This window comes from Budorcas taxicolor, chromosome 4 (genome assembly GCF_023091745.1).
Source record: "Budorcas taxicolor isolate Tak-1 chromosome 4, Takin1.1, whole genome shotgun sequence".
In the NCBI taxonomy this organism is placed as follows: domain Eukaryota; kingdom Metazoa; phylum Chordata; class Mammalia; order Artiodactyla; family Bovidae; genus Budorcas; species Budorcas taxicolor.
In genome coordinates this window covers 15,343,420-15,358,664 of record NC_068913.1, presented here as the reverse complement: position 1 = coordinate 15,358,664, position 15,245 = coordinate 15,343,420, and the positions used below count along the sequence as shown (strand labels likewise).

Below are 15,245 nucleotides of genomic sequence, written 5' to 3'. Positions count from 1 at the left end.
AACACTTTTTTTTATTTCAGCTTAACTTTTGGAATATAATTTGCTGTCCTTTATATTTAGAAGTACTGAAAACAATGCTACCAATCCACTGTTCGTAGAGGGCTCTGAATATATTTTCCAGAAGTGATAGGTATATTTCTTATAATTTGTTCTTTCATTTCTCTCGTTTCTAATTTTGACCATGGTCTGCGTTTAAAAGATGGCTAACCTGAGAGATATGCACTGAATATAAAATAAAGGAGATATGTCTCGTGACAGCCAGAGTCCAATGTGGGGTATGATCAGTGTAGCAAACGTCTTTAAATTTACTTGATAGAATTAGGTCTGTTGCCAAATAAAAGATTTGCTCTTAGCCTGGTAAAGGTAGAACTCTCGCTGTGATTCATGTAGAAACCATATAGGAGTCGTACTCCAGGTGCCAGCTTTTTAAAGAATATGTCAACTATTTCTATCTTCCTCTTTGACAGGACAGTGTGCTTTTCACTGATAATAGTAATTATCTTTATAGCATCACTTTTTTAATTGAAGATGCTTGTACTAGGCACTTTATATTAATCATTGGATTTAAATTAAATCTTATGTCAGTACAAATGTTCCTCGCTGGTTTTGGAGAGGAACTTGAGGTGCAGAGGTTTTAAGAACTTTGCCCAACATACTGTAGTTCAGTGGCAGAGTAATGATCTGAGCCCAGGTTTCTGACTCTGCAGCCTGTACTCTTGCTCTTGCAGTATCCTGGCCATTGATGTGGAGCTGGCAGAATTCAGATATAGATCCACAGTGGAGATGATATATTTTTACTATTTCTTTGAATGCAGTCTACCTCTTCTCATCCTCTTTGAGAAGAGTTGCACATAGATGTGCGTGTGTGTGTGTGTGTGTGTGTGTGTGTGTGTGTGTATAACTGAATCACTTTGCTGTCCACCTAAAATTAATGCAGTATTGTAAATCAAGTGTAGTTGAGTAAAAAAAGCTTTTTTTTAATGCTCTCTTATACTGTCTAGACAGCAAGGAAAATTGCTTTGTTTCTGAGTGGAGGGAGAGAAAAGGGGGTGGGGAAAACCCTTCCCTAAGCATCAGGAATGCCAAGCTTGTCTCACATGAGTTTACAGACTGCATTTATGTTTCTTCAGTGATACGAAAGCTCTTAAGATACAGGAATTTATTTTTAAATAATCTTGAATTGGTAGTGCCTCTAGCTACCTGAGAGAAGAACACAAGTTTTCTCAAGATGAACCCACCTTCAGCTCAAATGTTAAACAATTTTCATAGATAGTTCCAAGGAAAATGAGCAGCTCTTAAACCTCTCAAATCACACAAGGAAACAAGACACTTTGAAAAGAGGGCAGACGCAACCTGACAGCATTTTAAACCTTCAAAGATTTAAAATTTCAAAATTATTGTCACTATAAAGTGAATGTTTTTTAATGTAGAAGTGAAAATATTTACGATGATTGAAATTTAAAATTCAACATTTCAAAATTCTGCCTTTAACAGCCAAGTAAACACAGCTGAAGAGAGAATTAGTGAACTAGAAGATAGGAGAATTATTCGGAATAGAGGCATAGAGTGGTACAGAGGAAACTGTGAGCTGGTTTCACGGGGATAAACAAAAACCAGGAGGAAATGATGGCTGGAAATTCTCTGCGACTATTGGAAGCGATCAATCTGGATACGCAAGAAGTACAGCAAATCCCAATCTGAATAAATTAATCCAGACTAGACATATCACAGTGAAACTGCTAAACACTGAAGCTGAAGAGAAGCTGAAGGGTGGCTAGCGAGGAAAGCAGATCGTCTTTAAAGGGGAACAGTTGAACTGTTGGCTAACTTAGAAGCAGGAACAGAGGAAGCTGGAGGTCATTGGAATGACATCATCAGTGTGTACAGGAAAAAAAAAAGCCTTTCAACCTAGAATTCTATGGCCTATGAAAATGTCTTCCAGGAACAGGGTAAAATACAGATATTTTTTAGACTAGCAAAACTCCGAAAACGTATCATTGGTAGAACCTTCCCAAAGGAAACTCTAGAATGCACTTCAGGTAAGATGAAAGTGATTCCAGATGATAGTTTGGAGATGGAACAAGGGATGAAGAGCAAAGAAAGTGGTAAATATTTACTCTAAATAACTTTGCCTGAGTTTAAATGTAATATCTATATATAATGGTAATTATAATGCTTAATGTAATTTGAGCTAGAATTAAATACATAACAATAAGATGGAGTTGCTTATAATTTAAATAGTCTAATGTGCAAGTATCATATAAGAGGAAGGTGAAGATTACAGGGTATTTGTATTAAATTTTTCAGGATCTAAACCTTGAGACTAGAAACAAAGTATGCAACTTGTAAATGAGTAGCACGGAAAAGTTGGGGGCAAGGAAGGCATGAAAGGAAAGAAAAATTGAAAACATGGGACATAGTTTACAGATTAGCTTTGTGAAGAAAACAAAACTTGTTTGAGACTAAAATCCCATGTAGTAAAGCTCTCCATCCCATCTGAATGATGAGCATCATTGATGGCAAAGCAACATTCAATGGTAGAAGACTAGAGAATTACACCTGGTGCAGGTGTGGCATTTCCTACCCAAATCCCTCAAGTTGTCAAGGTGCTTTTGTTAGGACTGCAATGAAATTAAAGAGACACCAATATCCTAAAAGTCCCTGGACTAAATAAAGAAAGCAAAGAATAAGCATTGAGAAGGCAATGGCACCCCACTCCAGTACTCTTGCCTGGAAAATCCCATGGACGGGGGAGCCTGGGGGCTGCAGTCCATGGGGTCGCGAACAGTCGGAGACGACTGAGCGACTTCACTTTCACTTTTCCCTTTCATGCATTGGAGAAGGAAATGGCAACCCACTCCAGGGTTCTTGCCGGGAGAATCCCAGGGACGGGGGAGCCTGGTGGGCTGCCGTCTATGGGGTCACACAGAGTCGGACACGACTGAAGTGACTTAGCAGCATACAAGTTGAAGTTAACTTCAGTGTCACTTACATGGAGTCTCCGATTGTTGACTGGTTGATTCGGCTTTAACACCAGTGACACAACATAACGGGCTAGGCACCAGTGGTATTTCTGTTAAGATGCTGAAATGCACCCTTTCCAAATCCTTAACTGTCCCTTGACTGGGTTGGAAAGGTGCTGTCAGGTTGAGTACCCAAGGGTTAACTCGCTTGGGAGAAACTAAGAGGAAATGCTCAGGGATCAAGACATGACATGCCGCCCATTGTTGGTCGCTCCAGGATCAAAATATACAATTATACATGCCAAATAAATTCTAAACCTGGAAGGTAGGAAAAGAGGGGTGGCTCTGCCTACAGGTGCCAGAGGCATTAAATAACCTTCCCAGACAAGGTGCACCACTGTTGTGCTGCAGGCGGCAGGGTCCCCCGGTCTGGCGTTTTCCCTCGTGTTAGACAATGTGTATTCACTGCAGGAGTCTCTGTTAAGCCTCCGTCTCCCAGACCTGCTGGCTCCTGGTGCCGGGCCCTGACACAGAGGTGCCTTTGTGAGTGTAATTACCTTCCCCTGTATTAGAAGTAGTCTGTTTGGAGCTCTATTTGTAGGTGCAGCTAGAATAGGCGGGAATTAGCATGTGAAAAGACCTGCCCTGGCCCTGTCTTCTTTATCAGCCACCATCCTTCAGGATTCCCCACCCCCCACCCCCTCCCGCCGCCCCTCGGATTATTGGGCAGGTGTGATGCCATCCAAGATGAAGAGCTTTCAAAGAAGGAGAAAGACACTGGAGATAGCAACGTGTATGTGTGTGTCAAATACAAATCCTGTTGTGCTACATCTTTGGACAATTTCATGCCAGACAGAGCTGGCAGAGTAAACTTGGGTGGATGATTACGGCAACTTAAGAACTGATTAAAGTTCCCTTGGGCTTTCACCATAGTGTCCACATCAGGAAAAGAGAAAAAAAAATGAGACGCAAAACAAATAATTCCTTTACCCTGGCTGTGCTGTGGCCAGCGTCTCTAAACCGTCTTAATTGTCCTGTCCATCATGGACTATTAACACAGGGGTAAGTGAAGTTCCTAGACCTTATTAAATACAATGGTGATCAAGAGACTCTGGATGGATATGGGATTGGAATGGAGCCAGAGTTGATAATTAATCTAGATCTGAGTTTTGATTCTAGTTCATACATATATAGGTCTCCCCTAAGATGCCATTTACTGTTCCTGTGTGTTATTAGTGGGTCTTTTATTAACAAGAAAAAAACCCACACACACATAATTTCCCCTTTTCAGTGAAAGAGTGCTTTAATGGAGAATAAGAAAATTAGATGATTGCATTTTTCATATATTAATTTCCCCCAAGTGATTTTACTGTGTGTACAAAGGAAATTCGGGGCCAGCCAGGGAATGTTTGAGGGCAGGGCTGCCTACAGCAGGGAAATCTGTGGATTTTTCTTATGGGGAGGAACATGTAAAGATTTATTTTGGGTGGTACACCCTTTGTCATTTATTAATTTTTTAATGGCCAAAGTACTTAATTTTGTGTTGCTGACGCAGGCTTTTGGGCAGTGTGGAATGTTTCCCTTTATTATTAAATATAAGGTTGCCTGTTCAGAATGGGTGACGACTTAGTAAAAACTGTACGTGGGGCAAGTAGCATTCGAGTCAAACAGGTTTATGTTTTGATGTAGGACGGGAGAATGGGTGAATCTGGGAAACATTCTCACTGTTGGAACTTGAAAAGCCTCCCTCACGTCCGGCCTCTGTCCGAGGTGCGGGAGCAACAGGTCAGGTGTTGCCTGAGGCAGCCTTACAAATCGGCACCTGCCTTTGTGCCTAGACCTGAAGGAAGTGGGAGAGAAAGGAGACCAGGGAAATTTAATAAGTCTGTGCCTTTTCCCTCAACCCTTTTCAGAGGTAGCTTTCCTCGGGAATTGGGCTTTAACGCCTGGCGTGTGAGAGAGGCGAGGGGCACCTCATGGCTAGGGAGAAGCCGTGGCTGCCAAGACATGCCCGAGCAGGTGCCAATCTGGGCAGGGTGCAGGTGCCAGGAGAGGCAGGGACCACAGACCTCCTCGTCCCCACCAGCCCTCACACTTGCACTGGACTTGATACTTTACCTGGGACTTTAATAATTATCTCCTCGTGGATTCCCAAACCCGTTCCCCTGCCTGCCCCAAAGCAGGCAACCTTCGGTCGGCCTTTTTGGTAGAAGTGGAGGATTTCGCCTTTAACTTGCCTCCCTGCTCCTCTAGCGCCGGGCCATGTAGCCCCAGGAGATGGTACATCTGTTAGGCCCCAGGGCCCCTTCACAACTCACTCCGTGGAAAGCAGAGTTTTTAAAAGTTTTCATTTGTGGACAAGACATCCCTGCTTCTATGGAGCAGAGATGGTGGCTGTTCTGCAAAATATCTTTCTCCTTCCACTCTTCTCTTTTCTTCCTTTTTTTTTTTTTCCAGATAATCAGATACCTAAAACCTCTTGCAGGGTCTCACCTTGGCTCCAGCATATGTAACTTATTTGACCACATTGTCTGATCCCTGGTAGAAAAAAAGATAACAAATTCCCGACCGTTTTTCCTTTCATGTTTCACAGTGGAGCTCCACCTTTTCCTTCGATGGGTTTTGTTTGTTCATTGTGTTTTGATCAAGTCATTTTTCTTCTTAGTCATCTGGAGCTGTTTTCAAACATCTCTTAAAGCACACTACACCCCTTGTTAGCCTCTTGTTCTCACAGTGATACATGGCTGACTGCCATGATTTCAGGAAAGCAGAGTTCCTTCTCAGGAAAACCCAGCTGCTTCTTCACTTCACCTTACTCTTCTGTGTCAGAGTAAGGGATGTTTCTCATTTCAGATCACATATCGGTGTATCCCGAGCCTCTCAGTTGTGGTGTTTTCTATGGGAGTTGGCAAAGCCAAATCCGTGTCACCGGGAATGTGTCTTAGGCCCTAACTAACAGCCAAGGCGTTTGTTGTTTGCTGAATTAAATCAGATGTAGTTTCTGGGTCCCGGTTGTTTATACTCTGAAGCAGGCAGCAGTGATCCAGGCAGACAGAAGAGCCGGAAGCGGTCTCAGGATAGCGTCGAGGAGAGGTCTCGGACAGTGTGGTGTCCGCAAGCTCAGTCGTGTCTGACTCCACAACCCCATGGACAGGCTTCTCTGTCCATGGGATTCTCCAGGCAAGAAAACTGGAGTAGGTTGCCATTTTCTCCTCCAGGGGATCTTCGTGATGTTCAATCCGCGTCCCTTGAGTCTCCTGCATTGGCAGATGGGTTCCTTAGCACCTTGCCCCCGGGAAGGCCAGACAGTGTGGAGCCGTGTGGAATCCCCTCCTTGTCTGTTTTCTACTTACTTTGAAAGAGTGGTGTTTGGGTTTAAATGAATGAAGAGGAGGTATGTGAGAGAGCTCCATGTGCCTAGCTTAACCGTCATCAGAGAAGATGCAGAGTGATAGGTGTGCCTTCATTGATCAGATGAATGAGGCTTTCACTGAGAGGAATCAGGCTGCCCAGGAGAGGAACATGGGACAGGGAAGCCATTCGAAAGCTTTGACAAAGGTGAGAATACCGGGTCTAATCCAAGGACAGCCAAGACCACGATGACGGTGGAGTTTTTGAAACAGCATATAGAAACGAAATTTAGGCGTTTTGGCTAAGGCTGTGTTAGACCATATCACCCCCTCACTCGCCCACAGAAAGAAACCCAGATAGCATGAGTTACAGGAGAAGAAAAGGCGTAAATGAACCACAGGAACATGATCCCAAATGTGGGATGGTTGTTACTATTACTTTTGCAGGTGGTGCTCCAAAACATACATGGTAGTTGCAGTGTTTATCTCTTGTTGTCGAAAATTAAGGGCAATTTAAATTGTTAATATTCTCCTGTATTGTCTGAGATCAGCACTTAATACTTTATAATCAGAGAGGAAAATATGTTAAAGGGAAAATAGTACCAGTAGTATTACCAGAGCATATAGACTAAAGTTCTGTAGATGCAAAGATTCGTGAGATGAGGTCAATAGGTAAAAACGAACAGATTAGTAGCTAGCTTTGTGTGAGGAGTGACATCGCTCTAAACAATTACTCCAAAGTGACTTGTTTAGGAAGTCAGTAAAATGGCACTTTGCTTTTTTTACTATACTGAGGGAGTGTCAAACACAAAGAAGTTTTAACTGATCTTAATTTGAGATGGTCATTTGGTATCTAATTTGAATGTCTCCTGGACAGACTCTGCTTGTGAGCAAATAGGGAAGAGAACTTAACAGGCAGGTTTGGAGGCAAAATAGGGAAGAGGAAGTGGAAATAGACAAACAATATTATGAGTAACAATATTACCCCTACACAGGAACTCCCCGGATTTTAACCTTTAAAAACACAAATCATTAGGAAAGGATTGAATGCTGCATGGATACTGGTCTTATACTGTACTTTTTCCTCTTGAAAAAACTGGGCCAGATGGCAAAAACTCGAGCATCCTACATTTTGGACCCGTCTCTGGCACTGCCTCCAAGGAAGTCCCTTGAGCAAGTCAACAGCAAAGCCGTTAATAAATATGCAATTGATAGGTTAACTGTCCTGGGCATCATTTTGCACATGTATAAAATGAGGAATTTGGCTGTGGTGAATTCTGTGGTTCTTCTTTTCCGTTAGTCATTTAACAGGTTGGGTTAACAGACGTGTGGGCTGATTGGCCCTATGTGATAGAGATATGTCCTTTATTTATTTATTTAGAATATCTGTACTCACAGTGGACAGAGGCAGCTTATTAACACATCCATGGGTGAGGTGGTTGAAGAACAGCCAACATGACAGAATCCAGATTCCAAGCATTTGTTCCAATTGGAAGGATGGGCCAAACCAGGATGAAGTTTAATAGGATTAAACATAAAGCCCTGCTTATGTTACTTGTTTAGGGCAATCAATTAAGTTACAGTAGACCTACGTTAATAACAGTTCCTATGAAAAAGACTAAGGGTTTTATTACCCACAAGCTCAGTGTGAGTCAGGAGTGTAATTCGGGTGTCAGAGCAGGAAAGGCTACGATAACAGATGTGTAGTGTTAAGGAGCTCTGACAGATTGAAGCCTGGCATCAGGCTAATAGCCGAGATCCAACATCACTAGACCTCAATAAATGTCACTGGGCTTGGCTAGATCTGTGGAATTGAATGGATTCATTCCTGTCTTTGAAGACTCTCTCAATTTGGTGAAAATTTTTAGGTATTAGAAATCTGTGAAAGAAATGGTGTTGAAAAGGGGGGCTTCCTTCCCATTTAGCCTACCTAAAACACATTATATGTCTTGTGGTTTTTGGTAGAATTTTATATCATGTTTCTGGGCATGCATCAATTTTCAAGGCCTCCCCATAGCATTATTTTGGCACCAGAAATGATTTGGTGAAGACCTTGCCTTAGCTGCTAATTGTTCTACACAGAGCTCTTAAATGTACAGGAATTATTATAAACATTTTAAGGTTTTAGTACAGGCATTTATCAACGTTTCATAGACCCTGGAGAGTAGGGTAAGTACATGAATAAATTGGGGGATCCATGAACCCCTTGAAAAGGTATATAATTTTTTACATATGTGTAATTTTTCTGGGAAAAAATCCAACATTTTCATGAGAGTCTCAAAAACAATACAAAACACAACCCCCTTCCCCTGCCACCTCTATAATTTGCCCACTTCCAGGTGTATAACGAAGAGGCATCTTGATTGTTGATGCCTACCTTCTGAGAACAAATCCTCCTTGAAATGTCAGTGACCTGCCATCAGTTAGGGATTCAAAAGAATGTTGCAGGCAGAGTTCCAAATCACCAAAACCTTACCATTAGAATAAGGAAGAACTCTCCCTTCTTGCTCATACCATGCAATAAAATGCTTTACTTCAAATTACAAAATTCTGACTTATTACTTGCAGAATCCGGGTTATATGTACTTTTTTCCATTCCCCTTTCAGCTTGTAAGTACACATTTGGTCTTCTCCAAGAATATTTTGTTCTGAGGGTAGTTCCAGAGAAGCTTGATCTTCTCAATGGGATATGTGTTTCATGTGGTTTCCCTTCCCTTTCAAACGCACAGGGTGCCAAAGCTTGCTTCCTGCGGGACATTCCTTTCTCGGCCATCTACTTCCCGTGCTACGCTCATGTGAAGGCGGCCCTCGCAAACGAAGACGGGCAGGTTAGCCCTGGAAGCCTGCTCTTGGCTGGCGCCGTAGCTGGTGAGTGTCCTCGGAGCTCTGCTCCCACCCATGCCCCTGCGCCGGGGTCTTTGCTTACATTATTGATGTGAGATGGCCAGAGTTTGCTTTGAAGAGCTCCTGAAAAGAAAGGGAAAGAAATGAATCTTACTTCTGGCAGATCTGGCTGTTAGACAAGCTTAATTCGTTAACTACCTCCCCCGCTACCACCACCAAAAAAAAAGTGGGGGGGCTCATTAAAGATCAGTGCATTTTGTAACATTGTCAGATTCCAATTCAAGCTCATGTCCTTTCGTAGTTTCACTTACTAGTGTAAGAACAAGAGCTATTCAATCAGACTTTTTTTTTTTTTAACTGTTAATGTGAGAAAAAGAAAGTGAAGTCACTCAGTCGTGTCCGACTCTTTGTGACCCCATGGACTGTAGCCCAGTAGGCTCCTCCATCCATGGAATTTTCCAGGCAAGAGTACTGGAGTGGGTTGCTGTTTCCTTCTCCAGGCGATCTTCCGGACCCAGGGATCGAACCCTGGCTCTCCCACATTGCGGGCAGACACTTTACCATCTGAGCCACCAGGGAATCACATAAATGTTAATACTTGTGCCCTAAAGGTGTCTAACCGAAGTAATACATAAAAGCTCATCCAGGAAATTTAAGCAATAGTTATTCTCATCCAGAGAAAAAGAAATGTAGTGGAACTGGAAGCAGCGTGGGTCCGATTCCAGGTAGCTGTATAAGGTTGTAAGATTGGAGTTTGTGCATGTACTGAATCCCAGCGAGAAGTGACTGTCTTCTCTAGTGCTACGGTACAAGTATGAAGGGAAGAAAACAGATGCGGAAGCTGGCTTTTCCACTCCCAATGTAAATCCCTTGAGGAAGTTTGGTTATAGCCCCAACAGAAATGACTGTGCTCTTTGAGGCTGCTCCTTGTTTAGAGACCCCAAGGGTAGAACAATCTGGATTAACTCCCCAGGTGGTGACAAACATTTAATGAGTTAACAGACCCTGAGGCAGTCATGGGGTGCCTGGCTTCAAAGTTTCCATACAAGCTGTATTCTCCTCAGACTTGTGGCTTGCCCCTCTGGACACCTACCCCCTGCTCTGAGAAACGTTTTGCTGTCTTGTGAGCCCCTGTGTCCTGCCTGTAGCCTAGGAGCCCTGGAGGCAGGAACCCCTGGAACTACTCTTTAAATTCTTACGATTCTGCTGAGTGCTGTGCTCAGCCAATGTCCATCTCGAACCCAGGTCTCCTGCATTGCAGGCAGATTCTTTACCATCTGAATAACCAGGGAAGCCTTAAATTCTTGGTTAATTGTTTTTCTTCAAAGGTCGTGATGTTGGTGTATGAGGCAGGGTTATCCTTTCCTGGCAGCTCAGGGAGCCTTATTATATGAATCCACAGTGAGATTACCTACATCAGAAAGTCATGATTTTATAACTAGAGCATTGAATTCCCAGTTTTAATGCCAGTTTGGCCATTGACTCACTGTCTCCTTTATATGTCATTTACAGATGTATAAATGACAATGTTTTGAGCCCAAAGGTTATAATACCATTTATTTTAAATCACTTCCCCAAAATAAGTGAAAAACTTACCAGCTTACCAGGAGGACCTACTGGGGAGAACTAGCATACCACTTAGAATCTCCCTGCCGATGCAGGAGCCAAGGGTTCAATCCCTGGGTCGGGAAGACCCCCTGGAGGAGGAAATGGCAACCCACTCCAGTATTCCTGCCTGGAAAATCCCACGGACAGAGGAGCCTGGAGGGCTACAGTCCATGGGGTCGCCAAAGAATGGGACACGATTTAGAGACTGCACAGCAACAACTCCATTATTCTGTGAACCTAAGATGATCATCATTTAACATTTTTGCTGATTTCTCCCCCTTGGGTGGTTTTTAACAGGGTTGTGATCACACTGTGGGCATGCTCTTCACTCACGATCATGTCTGAAGCATTGCTCACCATCATGGCAAAATGCAAAACGGCAGGTGCTGTGGGGTCAGGCTATCTAGGTTCAAATTCCAGTTTCCCCATTGAGAGCTATGTGACCCGAATGAGTTACTTAATGTCTCTCTGTTTCTCCACCTATGGATGGAGCTAAGAATAGACTTAGTCTCATAAGACTATTATGAAGATCAAGTAAATTAATAGATATAAAGATCCAGGAAAGAACCTGGGACATAATAAGTATTTTTATTATTTTTTTCTAATAAGTATTTTTGAATGTTCAGTACTAGTATTAATTTTCTTAATTTAAAACTTTGTAAATGAAATTTTTAATTTCTGTATGCTTATTGCATCATCGTCAATCTTAGATGATAAACTTTTTTCAGAAAAAATGTAAATACATGATATTGTTAAATATCTTTGTGCATAAGACTTTTCTCCCTGTTTTAGATCATTTCTTTGGGAGACATAGATTCTCTGAAATGAGTTTGCTGGTGAAAAATAATTATATATATATGTAGTTAAAGGCATACTAGTTTATATCCCCATGCTGCTATTATTTTAGCCCTCTAACCATCCTATCATCTTTCAGAGTTGTTCTCCAGATACCGTCTATGTTAGTTATTGGTTGCCACATGACACATTATGCCAAAACTGACCAGCTTAAAACAACAAATGTTTATTATGCCAGGATCTGTGGGTCAGGAGCAGCTTCCGTGGGTGCCCTCTAGCTCAAGTCTGTTGTGGGAATGTCAGCCAGGGCTCCGGAAGGCCTGGCCGGGGTGGAGGAAGCATTTTCAGGATGGCTCGATCACATGGCATTGGCTGGTCCATCGATCCCTTGCCACGTGGCCTCTCTGTGGCTCCTTGGGTGTCCTCATGCCACGGCCGCTGGCTGCCCTCAGAGCAAGATGAGGGCGGGGTAGGAGAGAAGAAGAGGAAGCAGAAGCTGCAGTGTCTTTATGAACAGCCTCACCCCTTCATTTCCACACTGTCCCGTTGGTCATCCTGATCAGCCTCTGTAATGTCACGGAGACGACAGAGAGGCAGAGGTCAGAACATCAGGAGGGAAGCCCACTGAGGCTCATTTGGGAGCGAGCTGCCCTGTGACCATGGAAGGCTTCCCTCCGTCTCACTGTCCACCTCCCCTTCCCTGTAAGACAGGGCGATATGTAAGACAGAGGTTGTCATTGGTCCCGAAAGCACAGGTCAGCCACAAAGCTTGATGGTCTTGAATATTCCACAGATCTGCATCAACTGTGTAAGGAGAACTGAGCTACTTCCTTAATTTCATAACAAATATCAGAAGCCATGGCAAATGTCCTGACCTCCAGTCTCATTAAAATTAAGGTTTTGGTTACCCTTTTTTTGAGCCTTGTTTTGGAGGTGCCAGTCAATATGGTAAACGTGAAAGGGAAGTAACAGTCATACGTATTAGAAGAAATGAGTCTATCATTTGAAAATGATTATTTACCTGAAATTCCAAATTAAAATACCTAAAAATGAATCGGGAGAGGACATGTTGATGGGGTGCATAGTCACGAACCCCAGGGAGTAGGTGGGTTCCAAGGCCAAACTGATCTTTGTCATTAAGAGAAAGGAGGAAATCTGATCTCAAAATAAGCTGTAAGGAATAGTAATTGACCACTAACTTACTTACTATGAGAAACATCTCAGTACTATTTTTATGTGACAGAATACACATTTTTATACAAAATATAATTTTTATATCTTATACTTCAGTTGATTCTTACACAGGCTGCATATATTTTTTGTTGGACAATGCTATTATACATAAGATCCATCTGGGTTCAATGAATATGATTTTCCCCTTTTATGTTTTGACAGCAGTTTCAGTTATTCAGTAAGTATTACCTGACTTTCTCCAAAAAATTTGATTTGATTTAAAGTCAGGTTGCTTTGGTAATATGCAACTTTTTAACATGTGGTCGTTGGTATCTTAAAATGTAGAGAATATTACAGGTTTTGGGTCTGTGTATATCTGGTTATAAACTTGGAAGATCTTTAAATACTGGGAACATCTCCATTAATTCACAGGACTGAGTTAAGACTAACGGATGTCTGAATTTATGTTCATTAGCCAAAGTGCTTCACGTGTCAGAAGGTGAGGGTTAACGCCAGGGACCTGAAATTAAGGAACCAAGGTCTAATTCACTCTAATTAAGTGTTGCTTTTTTGATTAAAGAAGGGCATTTCAAAGTGCTTTATGGATAATATCAAATGAAGGATATCTAATACTTATCAAATATTACAGAGCAGCTCATCCCAGAGGGTCTTAATTTCAGAGTGGTGAGGTAGAGGAACAAGTCAGACTGCAGTGATGGTCCTGTGATTGTTGAATTAATTAGTTTAAGTAGCAATTCAGGAATATCTTTTAACAGCTGTTCAAAGTACAGATATGGGAGAGTTATGAGGCGACCGATCATGATGCTTTCACAAATGTATTAGAAGAATTGAGTTAGGAGAAAAGTACCATTGGCACATAATTATATAAACTATAACAATTTTTAAATTGTGTAGACATAAAGCTTAAGATAATTTAAAAGCAGTTCTTCAGTTCAGTTCAGTCACTCAGTCATGTCCGACTCTTTGCGACCCCATGAATCACAGCACGCCAGGCCTCCCTGTCTATCACCAACTCCCGGAGTTCACTCAGATTCATGTCCATCGAGTCAGTGATCTTATATCCTTTAAAAAAAAACTAGTAGTAGAGAAGGTGGATGAAGGCAATGGACTGAGCATGTTCATCCATCTTGCCTCGCAGATACCTTAAAATGTTAGAAAATACTTTCTATAAGTCCTTATTAGTACCAGCCTTCAGAAGACAGGAACCAAATTTGAAATGGCAAAAAAAAAGCCATAGCCCAAAACAGGCAGGAGAAGCTGCTTTTATTAATGCAGATCAGTTCAGTTCAGTCGCTCAGTCATGTCCGAATCTTTGCAGCCCATGGACTGCAGCACACCAGGCTTCCCTGTCCCTCACCAACTCCTGGAGTTGACAAACTCATGTCCATTGAGTCGGTGATGCCATCCAACCATCTCAACCTCTGTTGTCCCTTTCTCCTCCCACCTTCAATCTTTCCCAGCATCAGGGTCTCTTCTCTTCAAATGAGTCAGTTCTTCACATTAAGTAGCCAAAGTACTGGAGTTTCAGCATCAGTCCTCCCAATGAATATTCAGGACTGATCTCCTTTAGGATTGACTGACTGGACCTCCTTGCAGTCCATGGAACTCTCAAGAGTCTTCTCCAACACCACAGTTGAAAAGCATCAATTTTTCAGTGGTCACCTTTCTTTATAGTCCAACTCTCACATCCATACATGACAACTGGAAAAACCATAGCTTTAACTAGACGGAACTTTGTTAGCAAAGTAATGTCTCTGCTTTTTAATATGCTGTCTAGGTGGGTCATAGCTTTTCTTCCAAGGAGCAAGTGTCTTTTAATTTCATGGCTGCAGTCACTATCTGCAGTGATTTTGGAACCCCCCAAAATAAAGTCTGTCACTGTTTCCATTGAATTGTTTCCAGTCTGATTTGGAACAGACTGGTTCCAACCGGGAAAGGAGTACATCAAGGCTGTGTACTGTCACCCTGCTTATTTAACTTATATGCAGAGTACATCATGAGAAACGCTGGGCTAGATGAAGCACAAGCTGGAATCAAGACTGCTGGGAGAAATATCAATAACCTCAGATACACAGATGACACCACCCTTATGGCAGAAAGCGAAGAAGAGCCTCTTGATGAAAGTGAAAGAGGAGAGTGAAAAAGTTGGCTTCAAACTCAACATTCAGAAAACTAAGATCATGGCATCTGGTCCCATCACTTCATGGCAAATAGAAGGGGAAACTGGAAACAATGACAGACTTTATTTTTGGGAGCTCCAGAATCCCTGCAGATGGTGACTGCAGCCATGAAATTAAAAGACACTTGCTCCTTGGAAGAAAAGTTATGACCAACCTAGACAGCATATTAAATAAGAGAGACATTACTTTGCCGACAAAGGTCCATCCAGTCAAAGCTATGGTTTTTCCAGTAGTCATGTATGGATGTGAGAGTTGGACTATAAAGAAAGCTGAGCGCCAAAGAATTGATGCTTTTGAACTGTGGTGTTGGA

The 15,245-nt window shown here is 42.3% G+C and overlaps 1 protein-coding gene across 3 annotated transcripts in view; it reads left to right on the top strand.

The window, feature by feature from the left end:
* The window catches only part of SLC25A13 (solute carrier family 25 member 13), a 229,996-nt gene that overhangs the window by 206,959 nt on the left and 7,792 nt on the right, over positions 1–15,245 (top strand). For all 3 annotated transcript variants that reach the window (XM_052638583.1, XM_052638584.1, XM_052638582.1), the window contains one exon: positions 9,043–9,181. In XM_052638583.1, the coding sequence (XP_052494543.1) occupies positions 9,043–9,181 (139 nt within the window). The remainder of the gene's footprint in view (positions 1–9,042; positions 9,182–15,245) is intronic.